At 63.2% G+C, this 18,991-nt stretch overlaps 1 protein-coding gene across 7 annotated transcripts in view; it reads right to left on the bottom strand.

Annotated features, from left to right (window-relative positions):
• The window catches only part of FBRSL1 (fibrosin like 1), an 86,920-nt gene extending 73,390 nt beyond the window's left edge, over nucleotides 1–13,530 (bottom strand). For all 7 annotated transcript variants that reach the window (XM_079942633.1, XM_079942634.1, XM_079942636.1 and 4 more), the window contains exon 1: nucleotides 12,868–13,530. In XM_079942633.1, coding sequence (XP_079798759.1) covers nucleotides 12,868–13,146 — 279 coding nt within the window. In that variant the 5' untranslated portion in view covers nucleotides 13,147–13,530. The remainder of the gene's footprint in view (nucleotides 1–12,867) is intronic.
• Nucleotides 13,531–18,991: the final 5,461 nt, after the last annotated feature.

Here is an 18,991-nt window from a genome sequence, read left to right as displayed (position 1 = left end):
CCAAGGGCACCAGCTCATCTTAGCCCGAGGGGGTCACTCTCCCTCATGCCCTGCCGACAGAGCCCCTGCTGACCCCAGGGCTTCCCAGCACCGGCCCTGCTCACAGGCCAGCTCATTAAACTGGCAGTGAGCGCCGACTCGGCTAGTCTGGCTCCAGGCATCTGGGACCAGATCAGGAGGGAGCTGGCCCGACAGGCGAGTTGGCACGACACCCACAGGCAGGGAAGCGGAAAGGAAGGAGCCACTTCAGGAGGCTTGGGGGCGACCCCTGGTCAGAGCCCAGGGAGCCTCCCTCAGGGAGCAGCCAGTGCAAAGTCCCTGAAGTGATGAGGAGTTCCATGCTCCCCCTCTGGTGCCCGTCTCCTCAGGACGGTGATGCCAGGAGGGAGGTTCTACTGGTCAGCAGCTGGCCCAGGATATGGCCACAGGCTTCCCTGGCGAAGAACGCTGAGGCTGTCCCTCCGGTGACGAGGAAGCACTGGTGAAGGTGGCTCGCTTTCCACACGCAAAGTACTTAATACGTATTGACTCCTGGTGTGCCCGTGACGCATGAATGTCAGCCCCCTTATAGACAGAGGCCAAGGCCCAGAGAGGTCCAGAGATATTCCTGGTCACCCAGCCCACAAGGGTCTCACTGCTAACAGGCTGCTCCCACACAGGCCCCGGAGAGCAGCGAGGCCCCCAGAGTCCCTACCTGTCCACCCTGGATGTCACCTCCTGACCACGGGGCGCCAGTCTGCAGGGCCGTTACCTTAGAGCCTCACTGCCCACCCGTGGGTGCCCACCTCCACCCAGCCCCATCGTGGTGCAGAGGGTGGGCCCAGCAGGCTGCGGTCAGAGGCCCCACGGAGACACAGGGCAAGTCCCCAGGCACCACGCTGTAAGGGGTGCATGAGTCAGGGCCCTCAGAGAAACAGGCCCACAGCGTGCGGGCGCAGGCGAAGCTCGATTAGAAGGCGGCGGCACGACCGTGCAGGCGACCCGCTGCGGGCGGCCTCGTGACCCCAGAGGGCCGCGGGAGTACTTCCAGTCTGAAGGTGGAGGAAAGGCCCCCGTCAGACAGGAGGAGCCCCCTCTTCCTCGGAGCAGGGCGGGCCTCCTGGTTCCACACAGGCCTTCAGCAGACAGGACGAGGCCCGCCCGCATGCAGGGGACGCCTGCCACACTCAGTCTGCGGTGGAAATGCAGCCCCATCCACACAGCCTCCCGTCTGGGGCCAGGCTGGCACGGGCAGGCGCCACCTGAGGGGCCCCGCGGGCGTGGGGAGGTGGGGCTTTGAGGCAACCCCGCCCTGCACACCCGGGACCCTGGAGACCCTGGGGCCCCGGGCAGGACGCGAGTCTCTGGGCTGCAGCCGCTCTGGTCAGGCCCCGGGCCCAAGCCTGCCCTGACAACGGGCCTCTCGACTCCCACACCTCGGAGCCCCCCCACCGTGGGCCACCTTGACCTTCTCATCGCCACAGAAAGTGGCAAGTTATCTCCCCCGACCTCCCCATGGGCCACCTCCTTCCGGAAAGAGTAACTAACCATCCTGTCCCCGTGCGACCTGGTCCTGGGATGCGCACGTCCCGCATTACTGCGGGGTGAGCCTCGCCTTTACAGGGCAGGAAGGGAGCAAGGACCCGCCTCAGGGTCTTTCTAGGGCCACCCGAGGCCACTTCTGACCTACTTGGCTGAAGTCACAAAGACTGCTTCTAGCCCGGGGGATGACCTCTGAGCTCTCATGTCTGAGCCCTGCAACAGAACAGGGCTGCCTGTGGCGCGTCCGAGCAAACACAGAGAACGAGTCCACTACTACCCATGAATCTACAGGGGCAGCCTGCCCCAGGGGGACACCTGGGACCTGTCTTTCTAACAAGCATTTGTGAACAAAGAAGGACAGGGAAGGGCAGACGTGCAGCGAAGCAAGCGTGGTGCTGACTCACGTGGTGAGCACCTCAGACAGACCCGCCCCTGCCGCGCTCCGGGACCCACCTTGGTCCCTCCACAGGTTCTGGAAGGGCCTCAGGAAAATTCTAGGTCATCTCTCCAGACACATCTGGCCACCGCATCGTTCATGTGGTAAAAAGGATGCGTCTGTCAACCACAGACTGTTCTAACTCGTCACATCTTCTGTAAACCTGTTTTTGGCATTCTGTTGTTTTTCATTAAAAACAACTAGATTGTCAGAATCTTTGAAACACCAGTGCCTCTCCCCTGGCCTGGACTCAGTCCAGCTCCATCCTGGCCACAGCCCACAGTGGCAGGTGGGGACCAGGGCGGGACCTCCTGCATCTGGAAGAATGGGGGGAGCAGGAAAGCCACCTGCCTTGGCCGGGCTGAGGTGCACCAGGCGTGGGCCTTGTGCAGACGGAGGGGACGGCAGGACCACCGGCTCTCTCCTGGCTGCCGCAGGCAGGAGGCCTCGTGCTGCACACGTCCCGGCTCCAAGCGAGGCCCATAGTGTTTCCCGCTTGAAGGTTCGAGAGCATGAACTCTAAGCCAAGGGCCCTGCCAGTTTCCTCTCCTGGAAGGAAAATCGCCACCTCAGCAGGATTTCTCTGGAGCAGGGCTTACCAGCGTCCAGATGCAGCTGCCCCTACCCCAAGCCACTGCCATGAGAACGACCGCAGAGCTCCCTGGGCTTCTGTTCTGTACCGCACTGCTAGTGAGCGCGAGCCAGGCCTGAGCTTGGTGCCCGAGGCTGGGGCTGCCCTCGAGGGCCTGTGACACCAGCCCCACGGGGGTGTATCTGGGCCCGTTTTGAAGGCTCAGCCATGCTTGGGCACACGCAGTGCCAGAGTTCTGCCCTCACTGGCCTCAGTTTCCTCATCTGTAGTCTGGCGCGGCAGCTGTGCCCAGGCCTGCAGGGAGGAGCGAGGCTGAGGCGTGCGGGGGTTTCACACACAGCCACGCTTCTGAGCCACACTGCGGGCCCCCACTGACTTGAGGCAGTGGCCCTGAAGCGAAGCCCCCCGCAGTAGCCAGGCCCTCTGACCCTCCCGGACCACGGGGGCGGGGGTGGGCACGTTGCTGTGAAATCAGACTAGATCTTCCTGCAGCGATTTTACGTGACCACCTGTTAACCCCCCTAAACAGGATGACTATGCAGCACCGATACAATTTCTAACTCGCTTCTGTAAACCGACCGCGGAGAGATAAAAGCAATTACAACTAGTAAACACAGACTTGGAATGATTTCCCTCACCGGGGGGCTGAGGCTGCCTGCTCCCACCTGGATCAGGCCCTTTCAGGCCCCCAGACCCTGTAGGCAAAGGCGCGGCCACACCCCTCTGGCCAGGCGGGGGCCCCTCTACTGTGTGAACCACGCTGGGGTCTGCTCCCCAGTACTTGGGCCCCAGCCCATAGAACTCACCCCTCGTCACCAAACTTGGGCAACTCTCGCCGCCGGGGGTGAGAAGGCAGATGGCCCACCTGGGCCCTCACCACTGCCCCCCACCCCACCTGTCCCTCCACTTCCCAGAGGAAGGCTTTGTGGGATGTCCATGTCACCCTAGGACAGGGCCAGGCCTGGAGACCCATCCCCGTAAGGGGCCAGGAGGCTGTGGGTGGCGGAGGTTGCCTTCTCCCAGAACCTTTGGACCTGAGGGCCCCAGCAGCCCTCCCGACTCGTGGTTCAGGCACCTGCTCTCCATGGTTCCAGGAGCTCACGCCACATCCCACCCACGTCCAGTCTGAGTGCGGCCCCACCCACTCTACCTTCAGAGTCTCAGCCATGGCTCACCGGGCAGGCTGTCATCCCCCGACCTGGATGCCCTTCAGAGCGCGTCTGCCCCAGGGCCTTGGCGCAGCTGCTCCCTCTGCCCTGGCACCCACGTGGCTCACTCCCTCTCACCCGCCAAGTTTTGCCTCCAACTCCCCCTACCCCACACAGGGTAAAACCGCAGCCCCCAGGCCCCGCCCCGCCTTCCCCACTCCTCAGAGACTCAACTGCAGGTGCTCCTTTCCTGTGGTCGGGGGAGCAGGTGGCTTAGCGCAGGGTCTCTCCCCAAGCGGGAACCCCCTCCCCTTCCCCCTGGCCAGATAGGAGGCAGCTTCTGCACCACCCACCAGCAACTGGTGCCTGACACCCCCAAGTGACCAACTCTCCACGCCTGCCTGGGACTAAGGAGGCTCTGGTGACGACGTGGGACTCCAGTGCCAAAATCAGGGAAGTCCTAGAGACACTGAGGAGGCCCCGTGAACCATGACGACAGCATCTTCCTTCATTTAGACAGCCTTCACCAGAGCCCCTCCCTGCCCACACAGTGGGCTCAGGGCCAGGATGGAGGGGTGAGAAGGTCCCTTTGCCTGGCCTGACCCCCACCCCGGGCCCTGCTCCAGGTGCAGGAAGGCCGGGGACACCTCCAGCACCTGCCGCTGACCTCTCTCAGGGCTTGAATGCTGAACTGGGAGCTGTCCCGGCTGTCCCAACCCTGGCGTGGGGACCAGGTCCAGTCACCACCTCCAGCTATGCTGCTGGGACAGAACTGTCCTCCCTGACCCGTCCACCGCCTAAGTCACATTCACACCACACAGGCACCGCTGCCCGTCTTCTCCTCAACCCCACGCCCAGTGTGCCAACCCTCCAGGCAAGTCATGTTGCCTGAGTCACCTGGCCCTTGAGGACCATTTCCTGAAGGCCTCACTGACATCTCAGCTGCTCCGGAAGCTTCCAGCACCTGCCTCGTTGCATCCTGGTCCCTCTGGGTCCGTTTCCCGCTGGCCCGCTGAACACCTGGTGAGGCCGGCATGGCTGGATGGCAGGTGGTCAGGGAGCCGGGAGTCAGGAGCCGGGCCTCCAGCAGGACGACCACGGCATCTGGAGTGCTTTCCGAGCGCCAGCCCCCTGCACGTGAGTGGGGAGCCCCTCCGGGAGGGAGGCCCTTCCCAGGCCCTGTACCCACCCCTTCACATATCCAGTGAGCCCCCGCAGTGTGCCGGGACAGAGAAGTCACCTGGAAACAAAACACAGACCCACCCCATTGCTGAAGACAAGCCAGACGATGCCTGGTGGAAGAAGGCGGCCGCCTGCCCAGGTCTGCGCCCTGTGGGTCCGCTTGAGCCGCCACCCAAGACCACGTCCACGTGTGGGTCCCCCACCGCGACCCTGGCCGACGGCCTGGGCCACCCTCTGCCCCGCACTCGACTGGGATTTACGGTCACAGACACCGTCCTGACAGTGACATTGCGAGGTCAGTCTGTCCAGGCCCCTCTCGGCATGACCGCCAGCTCCTCCACGCCAAGACAGCGCATCCCACACTGTCTTGGCCCGGCAGGGGAAGCTGTGGGGGCCGGGGCCGCTGCTGCTGAAGCATCTCGTGCCTGCCTTCCGTTCGGGGGGGGCACAAAGAGAAACAAGCTCAGAGAAGGGCCTCGAAGAGGAGACGGGGAGGGCGCAGGACCACGCGGCAGGTACTTCCACCTTGTCACTCCCTAGACGAGGAAACTGAGACCCGGAGCAGGCACAGGGCTGGCAGGGGCCACACGTGAGGAGAGGGAGACACTCACTAGCTTCACTGGCCACCTCAGCTGGCTGGGAGGGCCTCGGAAGAAGCATCCTCAACTTGCTCCTGGGTGACGGCGAGAGCTGGGCAAAGGCCCCAAGGCAGAAGTTCCTGGGTGCAGGGACCGAGGTGAGGAGATGGGTAGGGCCAGGCCTCGAGGGGAACGTGGGTTCATTCCGCAGATGACAGACAGGGACCCCTAGGGGATCTGGGCCAGGCAGAGATGTGATCTCTGGAGCCAGGGGCCCCTGGCTGTATCCAGACGAGTCTATGAGCATTCCTGTCTGACAAATCCTCACTGGGCCGCAGGCGGAGCCAGGGCTGAGGGCAGGCCAGGCAGCACGTGGGAAAAGCATCGGCTAGGGGCCTGCCAGGGTCTGAGGACCAGCATGTGGGTCCAGGGCTGGGGGGCAGAAGGGACAGCTGTGGTGTGTGAGGTCAGCTGAGTGATGGGGTCATGGCAGACCCACGGTCCCTGTGGGGATTGGCTCGTACAGAGACGGGAGCCCTGGGGCCACAAGAACACCCCACCCAAGGCTGCAGAGTATTTGCAGGGAGGGTGGCAGCTGCCAGGCACCCGAGGTGGCACAATATGTCAGACTGGGGGCAACCAGTGGGACAGGGCCAGGGGAGAGGATTCAGGACGTGGCTGATGGCCACGCAGGGCTGGAGCTCCCATGGAAGCTGGTCTGGAGGACCCACCAGGAACCTGATCCTCACAGGGTCAACTCTTGACTCAGCGTGAAACTGCGAGGCCCCTCCCTCCCAAGGACAGGAAAGGCAGGGTGGCCAGACACGCAGCCCTAGGCCAGAAAGGTGAAGCCCAGGCTGGACAGGTGGGAGCCCTGCCGCTCTCTGGTCACATGGCCTCCACCCCCAGCCCCCAAGGAGCAGCACAGACCCACGCCCTGTGCCTGGCTCCCATCCCGCGCTGCCACTTGCCAGCCCTGTAGACTCAAAAAGTGACTTAACCCCCATGCCTCAGTTTTCTCGTCTATACAATGGAACAGCAAGCACCCACTGCAAGGGCTGCTAGGAGGATGAAGTGAGCCGAGGCCCCGGAGGCCGTCGCTCCTGTTTCCGTGGCTCTCGGCATCACCACAGACGGGCCGGACTCGGGCCTCCCACTCCTTCCTGGCAGTGGTGTGTGAGTGGCGGCCCCCTGCCAGGGCCACACGTGTGCCTCGCGCAGATGGCGGCTCTGCTCACCACAGTCACCGGCTGACGCTAAGCTCCCACCAGAGAACCCTCCCTTGTCTGGGACCTGCAGGCACCTGCGGCCGGTCAGCGTGTGCTGCTCCGTGCGGCGTCCAGAGGGCAGCGACCGCCCCAGGTGGCTGCTCCAAGGAAGGAGCAGAGCCGGGGCCACTGAGACGCTTCCCCAGGCCAGGCTGTGACCCGGCAGTCCCTGCCCTCACATACATTCCGCGCGCACCAGGATCCCATCAGCTCGCCCGCCACACTCACACAGAGTCCTGGTGAGCTGAATGAAGGGAGTAGCGCAGTGTGTTTTCCTTCCAGGACTACTGTGGGAAACCAGGGCACTGGAAGGTTCTCCACACCCAACTGGAGCCAAATACATCTGCCCCAAGTCCCCAAAGCACTTGACTCCATGCAGGTTTCAGATTCCAGCTCCCGAGGGAGAAAGCGCCTCAGGTGACCCCAGTGACCACCCACATCCCCACCCTCACCCCAGCCGACTAGCGCCTCACCCACCTTCCCCAGGCGTCTCCACCTGAGAGCCCCACCCGTGCCGGCTCCTGCCCAGCAGCCGCCTGGCCTGCACGGCGGACGCTGTCATGACAGCCCGTGACCTCCCCCCAGCCTCCGGCGAGTCTAGTCACCTATCTGCCTGGAGCCAAGCCCGCAGCCAGCACGGGCACGGCCACTGCTTATCGATGCTTAGTGAGTCAGGAGAGAAGGACGGGTCAGAGCCCTCCCTGGTGGCCAGCGGTTGCTGCCAGAGGCCCGGCAGCCTCATGCGGGCCTGCCTTCGCCTACCTTGGGGCCACCGCTGCCTGGGCCGCAAGGAGCGAGAGCGACGAGAGACCGTCCCGAGCAGCCGTCCAGGAGAGGGAGGCTGCCAGGGCTGGATGAGGGGGGCCACGGCTCAGCTACGCAACCCACGGTGCTGAAAGCCTCTGACTGGGAGGCGGGCCGGCTGCCCAGGGGCCTCACGAGGCTGCACCTGGGGACACATCCTCAGGGGCACCAGGGCCAGCAGGTACGCCAGTCACCAAGGAGGCAGAAAGGGGCTCTCGGCAGAGGAGTGCGGGCCGGCAGGCAGGCGGGCAGCACGGCCTGGGCAGCAAGACCTGGGCAGCAAGACCACAGCAGGCACCTGGGCCCTGCCCCAGGTGAGTGGCAGAGGCCAGGCCAATGCTTCACTCTCCCCATCTGCACAGGGCCCCCGTGACCATGGCTCCCCGCTCCCAGGGCTCTGCGCAGAGCACGTGAACCAGACGGGTCAAGGCCAGGACGGTGGTGTCCCCCAGCGGGTGTCTCACTGCGTGCCACTGCTGTCACTCTGGCGGCCCCCAGCTCACAGTGACCCCACGCCCACGGTAGGGGTGGTTTCCAAGCGCCAGCATCCCTCCTACAGAAGGCCGACTCTGCCCGCCTGACACGCATACCCGGGCCCCCAGCCCTCCGCAGCGCAGACATGCGCACACTGCCCAGAAGCCAGGGTGGGGCAAAGGGAAAGCGGGGTGCAGCTGCCCCCGGGCCACACCACCGGGGCAAACTCAGCTTGTGGGAAGGGGAGGCTGCAGGCCGCGGGGGCCCACGACGCTCTGCCCCAGGCGCAGCACAGCCTCCAGGCGCCCAGGAGAGGGTGGCAGTGCGGAGACGGACGTCCACCACCTTTCCTGTCGTCAGCCCCCCGCCAGCCTTCACAGCGTGGGTGGGACACACAGGGAAACCAAGGCCCAGGAGAGGGTGGCGGTGGGGAGCCGGACGTCCACCACCTTTCCTGTCGTCAGCCCCCCACCGGCCTTCACAGCGTGGGTGGGACACACAGGGAAACCAAGGCCCAGGGGCCACAAGTGCTGTGTGTGCAAGCCCCAGCCATGGGAGCAGGGGAGTGGGCCAGCGTGCCGGAGCGCAGGAGATGGCCCTGGCCCCCTGCATGGGGCTCAAGACCCTCACCTGTGCTCAGGGGCAGGCGAGGGTAACGAGCTGAACGTCCGTCAGGACTGTGGCTGCCTCCACGCTGGGTGTCACCTCTGAGTGTTCGCTCTGTGATCCTACTGCCCGCGATGGATACGTGGTGACGCGGAGGACGCAGCTGAGCCCTCCCAGCCTGGTGCAGCCTCGGGCTCTGCAGTCTGGCGTCGATCCCCGCGGTGCTCAGAAGGGACAGCCCTTCCCTAGAGGTGGGACAGCCGGCCTGGGCCACAACGTTGCTCCTGCAGTGCAGGAAAAGGCTGCCCCTTCGATGTCACGCAGGACCACCCTCTGCCTCTTCCCATCTGCGGACTGGGACTGTGGCGGGCAGATCCTGGGCGAGGACTTGTCCCCCCGCCCAGCCTCAGTTTCCCCATCTGAAGACTAGAAGGCAGCCTGGAGGAGGTGCTCTGGCCTGGAGGCTCAGACGCTCTGCAAGCTGAAGGCTTCTCCGGCTGCTGGCTCTCCTCACAGAGCCCAATCATCTGCGTGGTCTCAGCCCTGCTTCCCCGTCAGAGGGCTGGGCTGGACACGTGGCCCCGCAGGCAAACCAACAGCATGGGCTTCCATCCATGGGCCGTGGGGACTACACCCCAGCTCCCTGAGCACCCAGAGCCAGCACAGACCACGTGCTCTCCGCCCCTGTGGGCCGCTGAACCCGGCGCGCAGACAGACCACCACCATTGAGCCTCCTGATGTAGTCGGGGGTAGGGGGCGTCTCAGCACCCCTCACCGACTCCCCGACCCCCCACAGGGCCAGGTCCAGACCTGATCCCACCGCTCAGCGGGCGTGAGGCTTGCCTCCCAAGCTGGAAGAGCGCCGTTATTTTTAGGGGAAATGCACAGCAAGCCCCTGGGCAGCCCCCCGCGTGGAGTGCAGCAGGGGCAGGGCTCCCCAGGCACGACTCCACGTGCAGCAGCTCACGTGCAGCCTCGGGGTGTGCTCTGTGCTCATAAGAGTAACACGTGTTGGTCAGCGTGTAGGAAACAGAATTAGAGGAAGGCAGTCACCTGCGACCACAGCTAAAATGTGGGGTCTCTTCCTTTCCATCTCTATTCCCGGGTACACACCTCCCAGACATGTGTACAGATGTGGTAAATAACCTTTTCCTGCTGCACAAAAGGAGACACAAGACTGAAAGCGTGGTTACAGCTGCACAACATGCTCTGGAAAGGCCTCGGGCTGGCGAGAGTGGTCACTGAAGGAGGCTGAGTTTGGACCTGACTTTTTTCAAAATACACCTTGTCATAAAGCTTGACTTTTGAAGCACGTAAAAGTGTTTTGCTGTTCGAAAAGCAAGTTAACAAAGAATCACATGGATGCCCAACCAGAAGAGTGGTTCTAGCGGCAAATGCTTTCTCTCCAGACCTGCAGAGACGGAGCTGAGGGCAAGGGCTGGCGGCCCTGAGGGAAAGCCCCAGGAGGCGCACAGTAGGTCTGCTCGGCACGTCCTGACTGCCTGCGAGGCGACTCCCGGGAGACCTCGGGGCCCGCACAACCTGCCCTGCGGTCGGAGGGCAGATCTGCCATAAGGAAGAAAGGTTGAGAGGACCTGGGGAGAGAACCACAGTGCAGCTCTGGCCTGCCCCCAAGGGCCTTCCCATCACCTCTGGTCAACACACTGGGAGGTGGAGACATCACAGGAATCAGAGGGACAGCAAGGGCTGTCCATCAGTCTGTCCCAAATGTCCCTGGTCAGTGAGAACAGAAGAAAGAGCCCCAGTCCTGCCCAAACCACAAGACCGCTGTCCCACTGCTACCTGCTCACTGCCCCCACACAGATAGATGCAGACTCAGAAAGCCGATGGGGACCAGGGCTCAGGTGTGAGACCCCCTGCCCAGACTGGGGCCTGCATCCTCAGGACAAAGGCAAGGAGAACTTGAGGGACACTGGCACCGCGCACAGGTCCCACCTCCTGAGCAGGGCCACATCCAACATTAGGTTATGCTCCAGGGGTGGCAGCCTGTGTCCGCATGGAGGCCAAGACGGACCCCCAAGGGCTTGGCAGAGCTCTGAGGCCAGGCAGGCTGAGGCCTCAACGCTCACGGTGCCGGGCCTCAATGTCCCCATCTGTGCCGTGGGGACACGCAGGCCTCAGAACAGCACCTGGTAGAGCACACTCATCTGCTGAGTGCTAGCTGTCACTATCAGCCTCATTATCAACTATCTGAACTCTGGGGGAAAACCACTACACTTTAGCAAGAAATGAGGCCAAACAAGCGGGGCTGGTCGAGAAGTTATGACTCGTCCAGAAGCCCCGTACTTTCCAAGGCAGGCAGGCTCCTCCCTGGCTCAGAAGGGCAGAGAAAGGGGCACGGAGTGGCCCTGGGGTGGTGCGGCTGTGTGAACGCCAAGCAGAACGCAAGCTCAGTCTCACTATGACCCGGCCGGGCTGGTCTGAGCCTGCAGAAGTCCCCTAAAGCCGAGGCTGCACCTTCCGGCCCCTGATGCAGAAGGGGCGCAGCCAGAGCCACTGCGGGCGGCGTGTGGACCCGACAGGTGCGCCGAGTGACCCTGGGCGCAGCTTTCCTGAACCTCAGCTTCTCCTCTCACTGGTTCATTCCACAAACACATATGGGGCACTAGGACCCCGCAGGGGACACACACACACACACACACACACACACACACACACAGACATGGGGCCTGCTCTCTTTCAGCTACAAGTTCTGGCGGGGAGAGCATCACAACAGAGCAGACAGCTTCGGAAAGAGTGCTAACTGACAGCAGAGAAAGTTTGTGAAATAAGACGGGGAGATGGACAGCTGGGGGGAAAGGCACGCTGCTTCAGGCCATGCCCGGAGAGGGCCTCTCAGAGTGACATTTGCGTCTGAGACAAGAAGGCGCCAAACAACCCAGGCAGAGGGAACTGCAAGTACGGAGGCCCTGAGGCAAAACCCCAAAGGGGCTGATATGCCGGTGTGAGAGGATGTCAGGTGGCAGAGGCCAGCTGATGGGACGCAGGGCTTCGGAGGCCGCAGCAGGGGTTTTGTCTTTTCCCCACGGGGCAGAGCGGGTACACTTCTGGAAGGTGGGTGGTGTATCCCCTCAGAGGCCGCAGGGCAGGACCTGGCTTGTACAAAGGCAGAAAACTCAGCCCTGGGACCTCCCCTGCCCAGTACGGAGCCAAGGCACGTGCCACCACACCCCACCAAAGCGCGTTCGCTGAGGACCCCTAGGCCCAGGAGGCATCTCAGGCCTCCCAGATGTGCACAACAGACGATCCTGACACAGGTGCCCCACCTCTGTGCATCCATGTGCCCAGACAAGAAGGGGCAAACCTGTCCCTGGGCCACCTCTCCCTGGCTGCCAGCACCTGACCCTGAGGCTCTCTACGGACCCGGGGCACCCCTGGGAGGGGGCTCACTGCAGAGACCTGCACTGTGGGGACTTCCCTTCCCCCAAAGCTCAGCCTCTGTGACTGGTGAGTCCTAGGCCACTGGCCCCCAACCCCCAGGAAAAGGGGAGCTGTTAACTGAGCGGTCCCTGGGGCCCCAAACCCAGCGGGTGCTGGTCCCCCAAAATAAGTGCTTCCTGGGGCCCCTGGAGGGTGCAGGGGCGGGCTGGTTGGGGCTCACGGGACTCCGCAGCCAGGCGGCATTCCTACCCAGGCCCAATCGGTCCACTTGCCAACTCTGACAGCATCCATTTCCTTCTCCACTCTCTTGGTTCCAGGCGAGAAGGGAAGCATTTGCTCAACAAATACTGTCCATGATACCTCAACCAGACAAACAACTTTTTTTTTGCCATACTATTAACCACGCAGCAAACAGCGGTCGCAGAGAGGGGGATAAAACATGGCCCTCCCTCTCCCCGTCTAAACAGAAACCTCAAGGAGGAGGAGAGGAACAGGAGGAATTCCCCATGTATCCATTTTATCACGGCCTCCACCAAGTCCAGCAGTGTCCACCTCCCTAGCACATCCTGAACCGAATCAAGTGACATTTTGGCAACAGAAACACAATTGAAAAAAGACCGGCTGAGTGGCCAGACAGCCCCCAGTTCGGACAGTGTAATTTAGAGATTTTTCCCCCCAGCACCTCAAGACACAAACACACCTGCACCCAATGCACGTTGCCGGGTCCTCCAGGAGCAACCTGCCGGGCGCGCGGGGCCCACGCAGCCCGGGGAGCCCTAAGGGGTGGGTGTGCCCATGCCCCAGGGGCTTCCCGCTCGCGACCCCGCGGCAGCATGCTCGCGGGGGGACCACCTACCTCCAAGGCCTCCAGCGTGCTGAAGCTGGCGATGGCGAAGCCATCGATGACCTCTTCCTCCTGCGAGCTGGACTCGCGGCGGCGGCGGCGCGGGGGGCGCGCGGCGGCGGCGCGGGGCGGGGGCGCGCGGGGCAGGCCCGTGTTCTCCTTGCCGGGCCCGGGCTCGGGTTCGTCCCCCGACGACGCGCTCTGGTCGCGGGCGTCGCGGGCCGCCTCCCGGCGCCGGCCGCGGTCCCGCTGCGCGCGCGAGCGCCGGCTCTGGCGGACCTTGGCCTCCATGGCGCGCGGTGACCTTGCGGCCGCGCCGTCGGGCTCCCGCTCCGCTGCCGCTGCGCTACGCGGCACCGCCGGGCTCGGTGCGGACCGCGCCGACTCCGGCCGTGGGCGGCGGCGGGCAGCGGGCCGGGCCAGACATGCCGCGCGGGTGGCCTCAGCCCCGGGCCCGGCGCGGCCTGGGCGCCTCGGCGCGGGAGGCCGCGCGCATCGGCGGGGCGGCCGGCGCTCAGCGGCCGTCGGCCGCGGACCCGGGGGCACGCCCCATGCGCGACTGGCGGCGGGCGGCTGGCGGCGGGCGAAGGCTGGGCGGAGGCCCGGTGGGCGGGCGGGGCGCGGACCCGGGCTGAGGCGCCTGGGCTCGTGAGGCGGCGGTGGCAGCGGCGCCCCGAGCGGATAACAACTGACGTACTTCCGCCAGGCAGCCGGCGCCAGAGGAAGTGGGCGCTTCAGCAGGGCCGACACGAACCCCGCCCCGCCCTGGCCCCGTCCTGGCCCCGCCCCTCCTGGCCCCGCCCAGGCCGCGTTCTGCCCCTCGGCCTTGCCCCACCGCCCCGCCTCCGGCCCCGCCCCGCCTGAGCCGCGCTCCGCCCCGCCGTCATCCCGCCCCTCGGGGAAGGCAGCTGGGAGGCCGACCCGCTTCCCGCCCCTCCTCTCGCACCTGGGCAGGCGTCCCTGAAAGTGAGAGGTGTGGGGAGTTGGATCGCTGCCCGCTGTTTCAGTTGCGGGGTGGGGGGGGGCGTCTTTGCGCCTCCCCAGGCGCAGCCTCGTTCCGAAGAATCTTTAAATGGGAGCGCATGAGCAGAAAAGTGGGGGCCTCTCCACGCTCACCGTCACCCCCTTCCGCCCCCGCCCCCGCAGGGTGAGCATGGATGAGGCGTCCTCGTCCCAGCCCTGATGCGAGGGCCGAGGGTGGGGCGTCCTCGCCGCCACTCCTGATACAGGGGAGGGTAAGGGTCTTACTCTGCTTGTGGAGGGGCACAGACCACCTCCGCCCCGAGTGGGGGCGTGTGAAAGTCGGGTGACAGTTTCTCGGCCCCTCACTACCCTGCGCCCCAGTCCAGGACTTCTTCACGTGTCTCCTGCCCCTGTTCCCCCGGGAGCTTCCTGCAGGCTGGTCTTGCCCCTCCACGGCTTCCCCGTGCTCTCCACCGGCCCCTGCCCAGGCACCCCAACCTCTGGGTTCTAGTCTGGGAAGGGGGAGTTCTACACGAAGTGCAGCCCCTCTCCCTTCTCCTGGGTCAAGTTCCCCACCTCACCCCTCTGGGTGGGAGGCCCCGGGCGTGCCTGGTTGGCACAGAGACAGCAATTTGGGGTGCAGGGGCTGCTCCCCATCCAGGGCTGCACCAGGGCAGGAACGGATGAGAAAGGGCAGCCTGAGAGTTGAAAGCTAGGTCTAGGAGGACCTTCCTCTTTCACGCATGGAGACTGGTGAGGACCGACTGCAGGTCGGGAGGGGCCAGCTGTCTTCCTCAAATCTTAAGGTCATCAATTCATTTAGCACACATTTACCAAATGCCCTCCATCCCAGCGCTGTTTGTGATGCAGTAGTCGATGAGACAGATGGCCCTTTTAGAAGTGAGAGAGCATGAACGCAGCCAAATAACGTAATATGGAAGGGCAACTTGAAGAAAACTGACAGGGAAGTGTCACAGGAAGTGCGCATGGGGTGGTCCCGGAAGGCCTCCGAGGAGTGGCAGTTCGAGCTGAGACCCACCAGATGAGAGGGGGCCAGCCAGCAGCCAGCCCAGGGCCCCAGCGTGCGCAGGGCAGGGAGCTGTGTGGTCTGGGTTGTCACAGGCTGTTGGCAGGGTTGTCCCTGGGGGTGGCTGGGAAGGCTGCTCTGCAAACTTCTGGATACGGGGGTGGTGGGGAGCTCAGACCTCCAGACCAACCTCCAGTCCTCCCAGGCCCATCCTGCCAGGCTCCCTCTGCTCTGGGCCCTCCCCCCAGCCTCTCCTAGCCTCTCTGACTTCCCCCAGCAGCATATCCCTTTTGATTTTTCAGAGCCTTGTTAGGAACGCAGAGAACTTTCTCTGCATTCGTCCTCCCCTAATTCCCCTCTGAGGACAGAAGGCCAGAAAATCTGTGTTGGGGGGTGGTCCCAGGGGAAATCTTTCGGGTTTCATTTGGATCTAGGCCCTTGGGCCTGCCTGCCCATCCCCAGAGGGGTCTCCGGGCCCCATACCTGCTCCGGAGGCCTCAGAGACCTGCAGCCTGGGCTGCTGAACTGACCTTGGGGACTGTAGGGGCTTCCTATGGGCCCTTCCTTGTCACCCCTTCCCCACCCTCCTAGAGCAATGCTTGGGAAGGTCCAGCTTCTAGTGTTGAAATTTTCTAGTGTAGAAATGACTGTGTCTGCTCATCTGTTCTTGAAGACGCTTGGATGTGCGTTCAGGGTGAAGGATGGGGTCTCTGTAGATGCCCTGTGGGAACTCCTCTCTGAGTTTCTTAGCTCTCCTGGGGAGCCCCCCCCCCCAGGTCTTTCCCTCCCTCGATTCATTTCCAGGTGGCTGGCCAGCGCCTTAGGGACCAGCTGCCGCCATCTCCTCAGGATTCTGGGCCCAGGGAACCTCCCCTCTGGAGAGGGGCAGGGTGGGGCGATCTGAGGCCGAAGCCTACTTGCCTGCCTTGTGCTCATTTTCCCCCCAGCTATGCACATGGTGACAGAATGACTGGGTGCGCTTCCCAGGGCTCTGAACCTGCTCCGCAGGGTTTGCAGGAGCCCCGCAGAGCTGAGCGCCTGACGCCTCCGCTCCCTGCTGGCGTAAGGGGTGGCAGGGCCCCTGTGTCTCTCGTTTTGACCTGTTTGCTCGCACACACATTTGCTCTCTTCTTGCTGGAGAGACATGGGGGGGTGGCTTTGGAGTGCGGACACCAGCAGTGGCTAAGGGATAGCTTCTACACCATGCTAGTGTTGGGAACTTTCTAGATCTATGCTGTCCAGTCCAGTAGCCACCAGCCATACAAGGCTCTTGAGCCCTTGAGGTGTGGCTCATGCAGCTGAAGAACTGAACTGTACATTTTATTTATTAACTTTAATCTGAAATGAAACAGCCCCTTGCGGCTGGTGGCTCCTCTGCTGGGCAGGGCAGATCTAGGACCTGGGCTCCAACCTCAGCTTCTGTCATCGGACTGTGGGCAGATGGTCTCACTTCTCTGCATCAGCTGTCCCTTCCGTAAACCCTGGGTGGGGGCGTGATGACGACGCTCCCTGTGGTGGGTGGTCTGAACTCCACCTGGAGTGACACAGGCAGGAGGCTTGTTACCGTACCAGAGACTCAGCTGGTCCTGGAGATTTGCCTTTCCAACAAGCGGGGCTGCGGGTCTGGGGACCACAGGTTGTGCGCCCCTCTTGTTCACATGAGAAAGGGCTTCTTCGCCTCTTGCTCCGCCTCCCCCGAGAGATGCGCCCCTTGGGACCTGGCTCTTGATGACCTTGATTTCCTCCCTCTTCTCTGCCTTCCCACAAGCTCCCTCCACGCCCCTGGGGCTCAGCTTTCTGGTCCGCAGCCAGACCAGGTCTCTCCTGCCTCATCCCATCCCTGAGGACTCATCCCTCCCAGTCCAACAGGGGAAAGGGGACCCTCCCCAAGGGCAGGACGCTGCCAGAGAGAAGCCCCCGATCCCACCCCCAGCCTGCTAGCCCATTGCCGTGAGGCCAGAAGCCCAGCCTTCCCCTGGGCCCATCCCCAGAGCCAGGCCCTCGCCCGGTCACCACACACAGCAGAGCGCCCTCCCCAGCAGAGCTCTGAGAGGCACTGCTGAAAGTTATTTGCTTCCAGGTGGCCTGTCAGCCCCATCAGTCTCCGCTGTTTGGGTTTGTCTTAGAGTCACTGCTGTTCTGTCAGGCTCTGAGCAGAGGTAATTGGTGTGGAATTGTATTCAGAATTCAGTTTGCCCTCACAGGGCCGCTTCAGGCCCTATAAATCATCAGAGTCAGCTGCTCCTTTGGGGTTCAAACATACTTTTCGCTTGTAGGGTGACAGCCAGAAAATGAGTTCCTGCTAACAGGCCAGCCCCTGCTGCCCCGTCTGTGAACAGCTGTTTGCTCCAGCACGGTGAGAGATGATGTTGGTTTCCGCCTTCCCAGTATCCATCCCACCTCCTTCTGGCAAGCGTGCCTCCGTAGCCTCCTTCCATGGGTGCAGTCTGGGAGGGGTGGACAGCCCACTGCACGCCCCCCCCTCTCCTGGCCCAGGAATGGGCAGGTGTCCTAGTTCCTGCCATATTAATGCTGTGTGACAAACAGCCCCTGGAATCTCTGCGACTTGGAACATAACTCTTTCTTTCTTGCCGGTGGGGCTGCAGGTTCCTGGAGGGGCTCAGCTTCAGACTGTGGGTCAAGTTCAGGTCTGTTTCAAGGGTCTCTCTCTGGGACCCAGGCTGCAAGACGTGAGCTACCTGGGGCATTTTCTTTGCAAAACTCATGGGGCCAAGCCACACTGCACAGGCACTTTGAAAGTCTATGTTTAAGCCTCATCATGTCTGCTCACGTCCTGTCCAAAGCAAGTCTTTCAGCCAAGACTGCCACCCATGGGGCAGGAAGTTGAGGCCACCGCTCCAGTGTGGGGAGGGGAGGGTGGTGCTGTATTCTCGTGTGTGTGTGTGTGTGTGTGTGTGTGTGTGTGTGTGTGTGTCCTTGCTACAGGAAGGAAGTAGAGATTTGGGGACCATATTCCCATTTGTCACAACAGGGGCCCAGGCTACGCCAATCCAATGGCCTCTGACTGAAATTAGACTCTGTCCTTTTTTTTGGCCACGCTGCAAGGCTTGTGGGATCCTAGTTACCCCACCAGCGATGGAACCTGCGCCCCTTGCAGTGGAAGCGCAGAGTCCTAACCACTGGACCGCCAGGGGATTCCCTAGAATCTGTTTTGAGCAGGGTATCCAGGGGATTGGAATTTGGGTGTGCTCATCCCAAGTGTGCCCCCCCAACTCATTCCTGCTGCTCAGGACCTGCTCTGTGCTTGGGCTCTGAGCCACTGCTGCTCGGGGGCTGCCCAGCTGTCCTGACCCCCTACTGCCCCACCCTGTCCACAACCTCCCTCTTCATCAGCCCTAACTCAGATGTCACTCCTCCCCGAAGTGCAGTTGGGCGCTTCGTGCTGGGTTCACCCAGCTGAGTGGGAACATTTCTCAGAATTCCCCTCGCCGAGTGGCCGGTCAGCGATGCCCACGTGAGAAGTCCGTGCGCTCTGGCAGGCGGAAGTGAGAGCGAGAGCCGTCAGTTCACCTCCGGGGGCCCTGCAAGGCGCCCGGCTTGCCAGCGTCACCCACGGGGTCAGGACCCACCAGCCCCCGTCCCCGAGAGGCTCAGGCAGCTCTGGGCTGCAGCCCCGGGGGCTTCCTCCATCTCCTGCCCCTCCTGGAGCCCCGAGGAAGGGCTTGGCTCGCCGGGACGGCTGTGAGAAGTCCCTCTGGAGCGTGGGTTTGTCCAGGCTGTATCTTAGCAGCTGCTGCCCGGCCTCCTGGACATGCTAGAGACACACAGGCAACACCCCGTAGCGCTGTCCCGCCACCCCTATCCGCCCATCGCAGAAGGCCAGGCTTTGGGGCCCAGTCCCACAGGCAGTGTACCTCCCTGGGCCCAAGGCCTCTCCAGGCACAGGCTCCCTCCTGCCATCTTGGTACCCTCTCCTTCGTGAGTGCGTCAGCTCCAGAAGAGCAGCTGTGGGCCTGACTCCGTGCCGCACACACTGGGGGCCCTGAGTATCCTTTGTCTGGGGCGCCCCAGGAGTCCCGGCTTCCTGATTCTCCTTGGAGGGTGTCTTCCAGCAGGTCCAGCCTTGGAGGAGTGGAAGGCTCATGCAAGAAAGGGGTGTTTGGGGACTTCCCTGGTCGCGCAGTG

This window comes from Stenella coeruleoalba (genome assembly GCF_951394435.1).
Source record: "Stenella coeruleoalba genome assembly, chromosome: 14".
Taxonomy (NCBI): Eukaryota; Metazoa; Chordata; class Mammalia; order Artiodactyla; family Delphinidae; genus Stenella; species Stenella coeruleoalba.
Note: the sequence above shows the minus strand (reverse complement) of the source record. Positions and strands in the feature narration are given on the sequence as shown.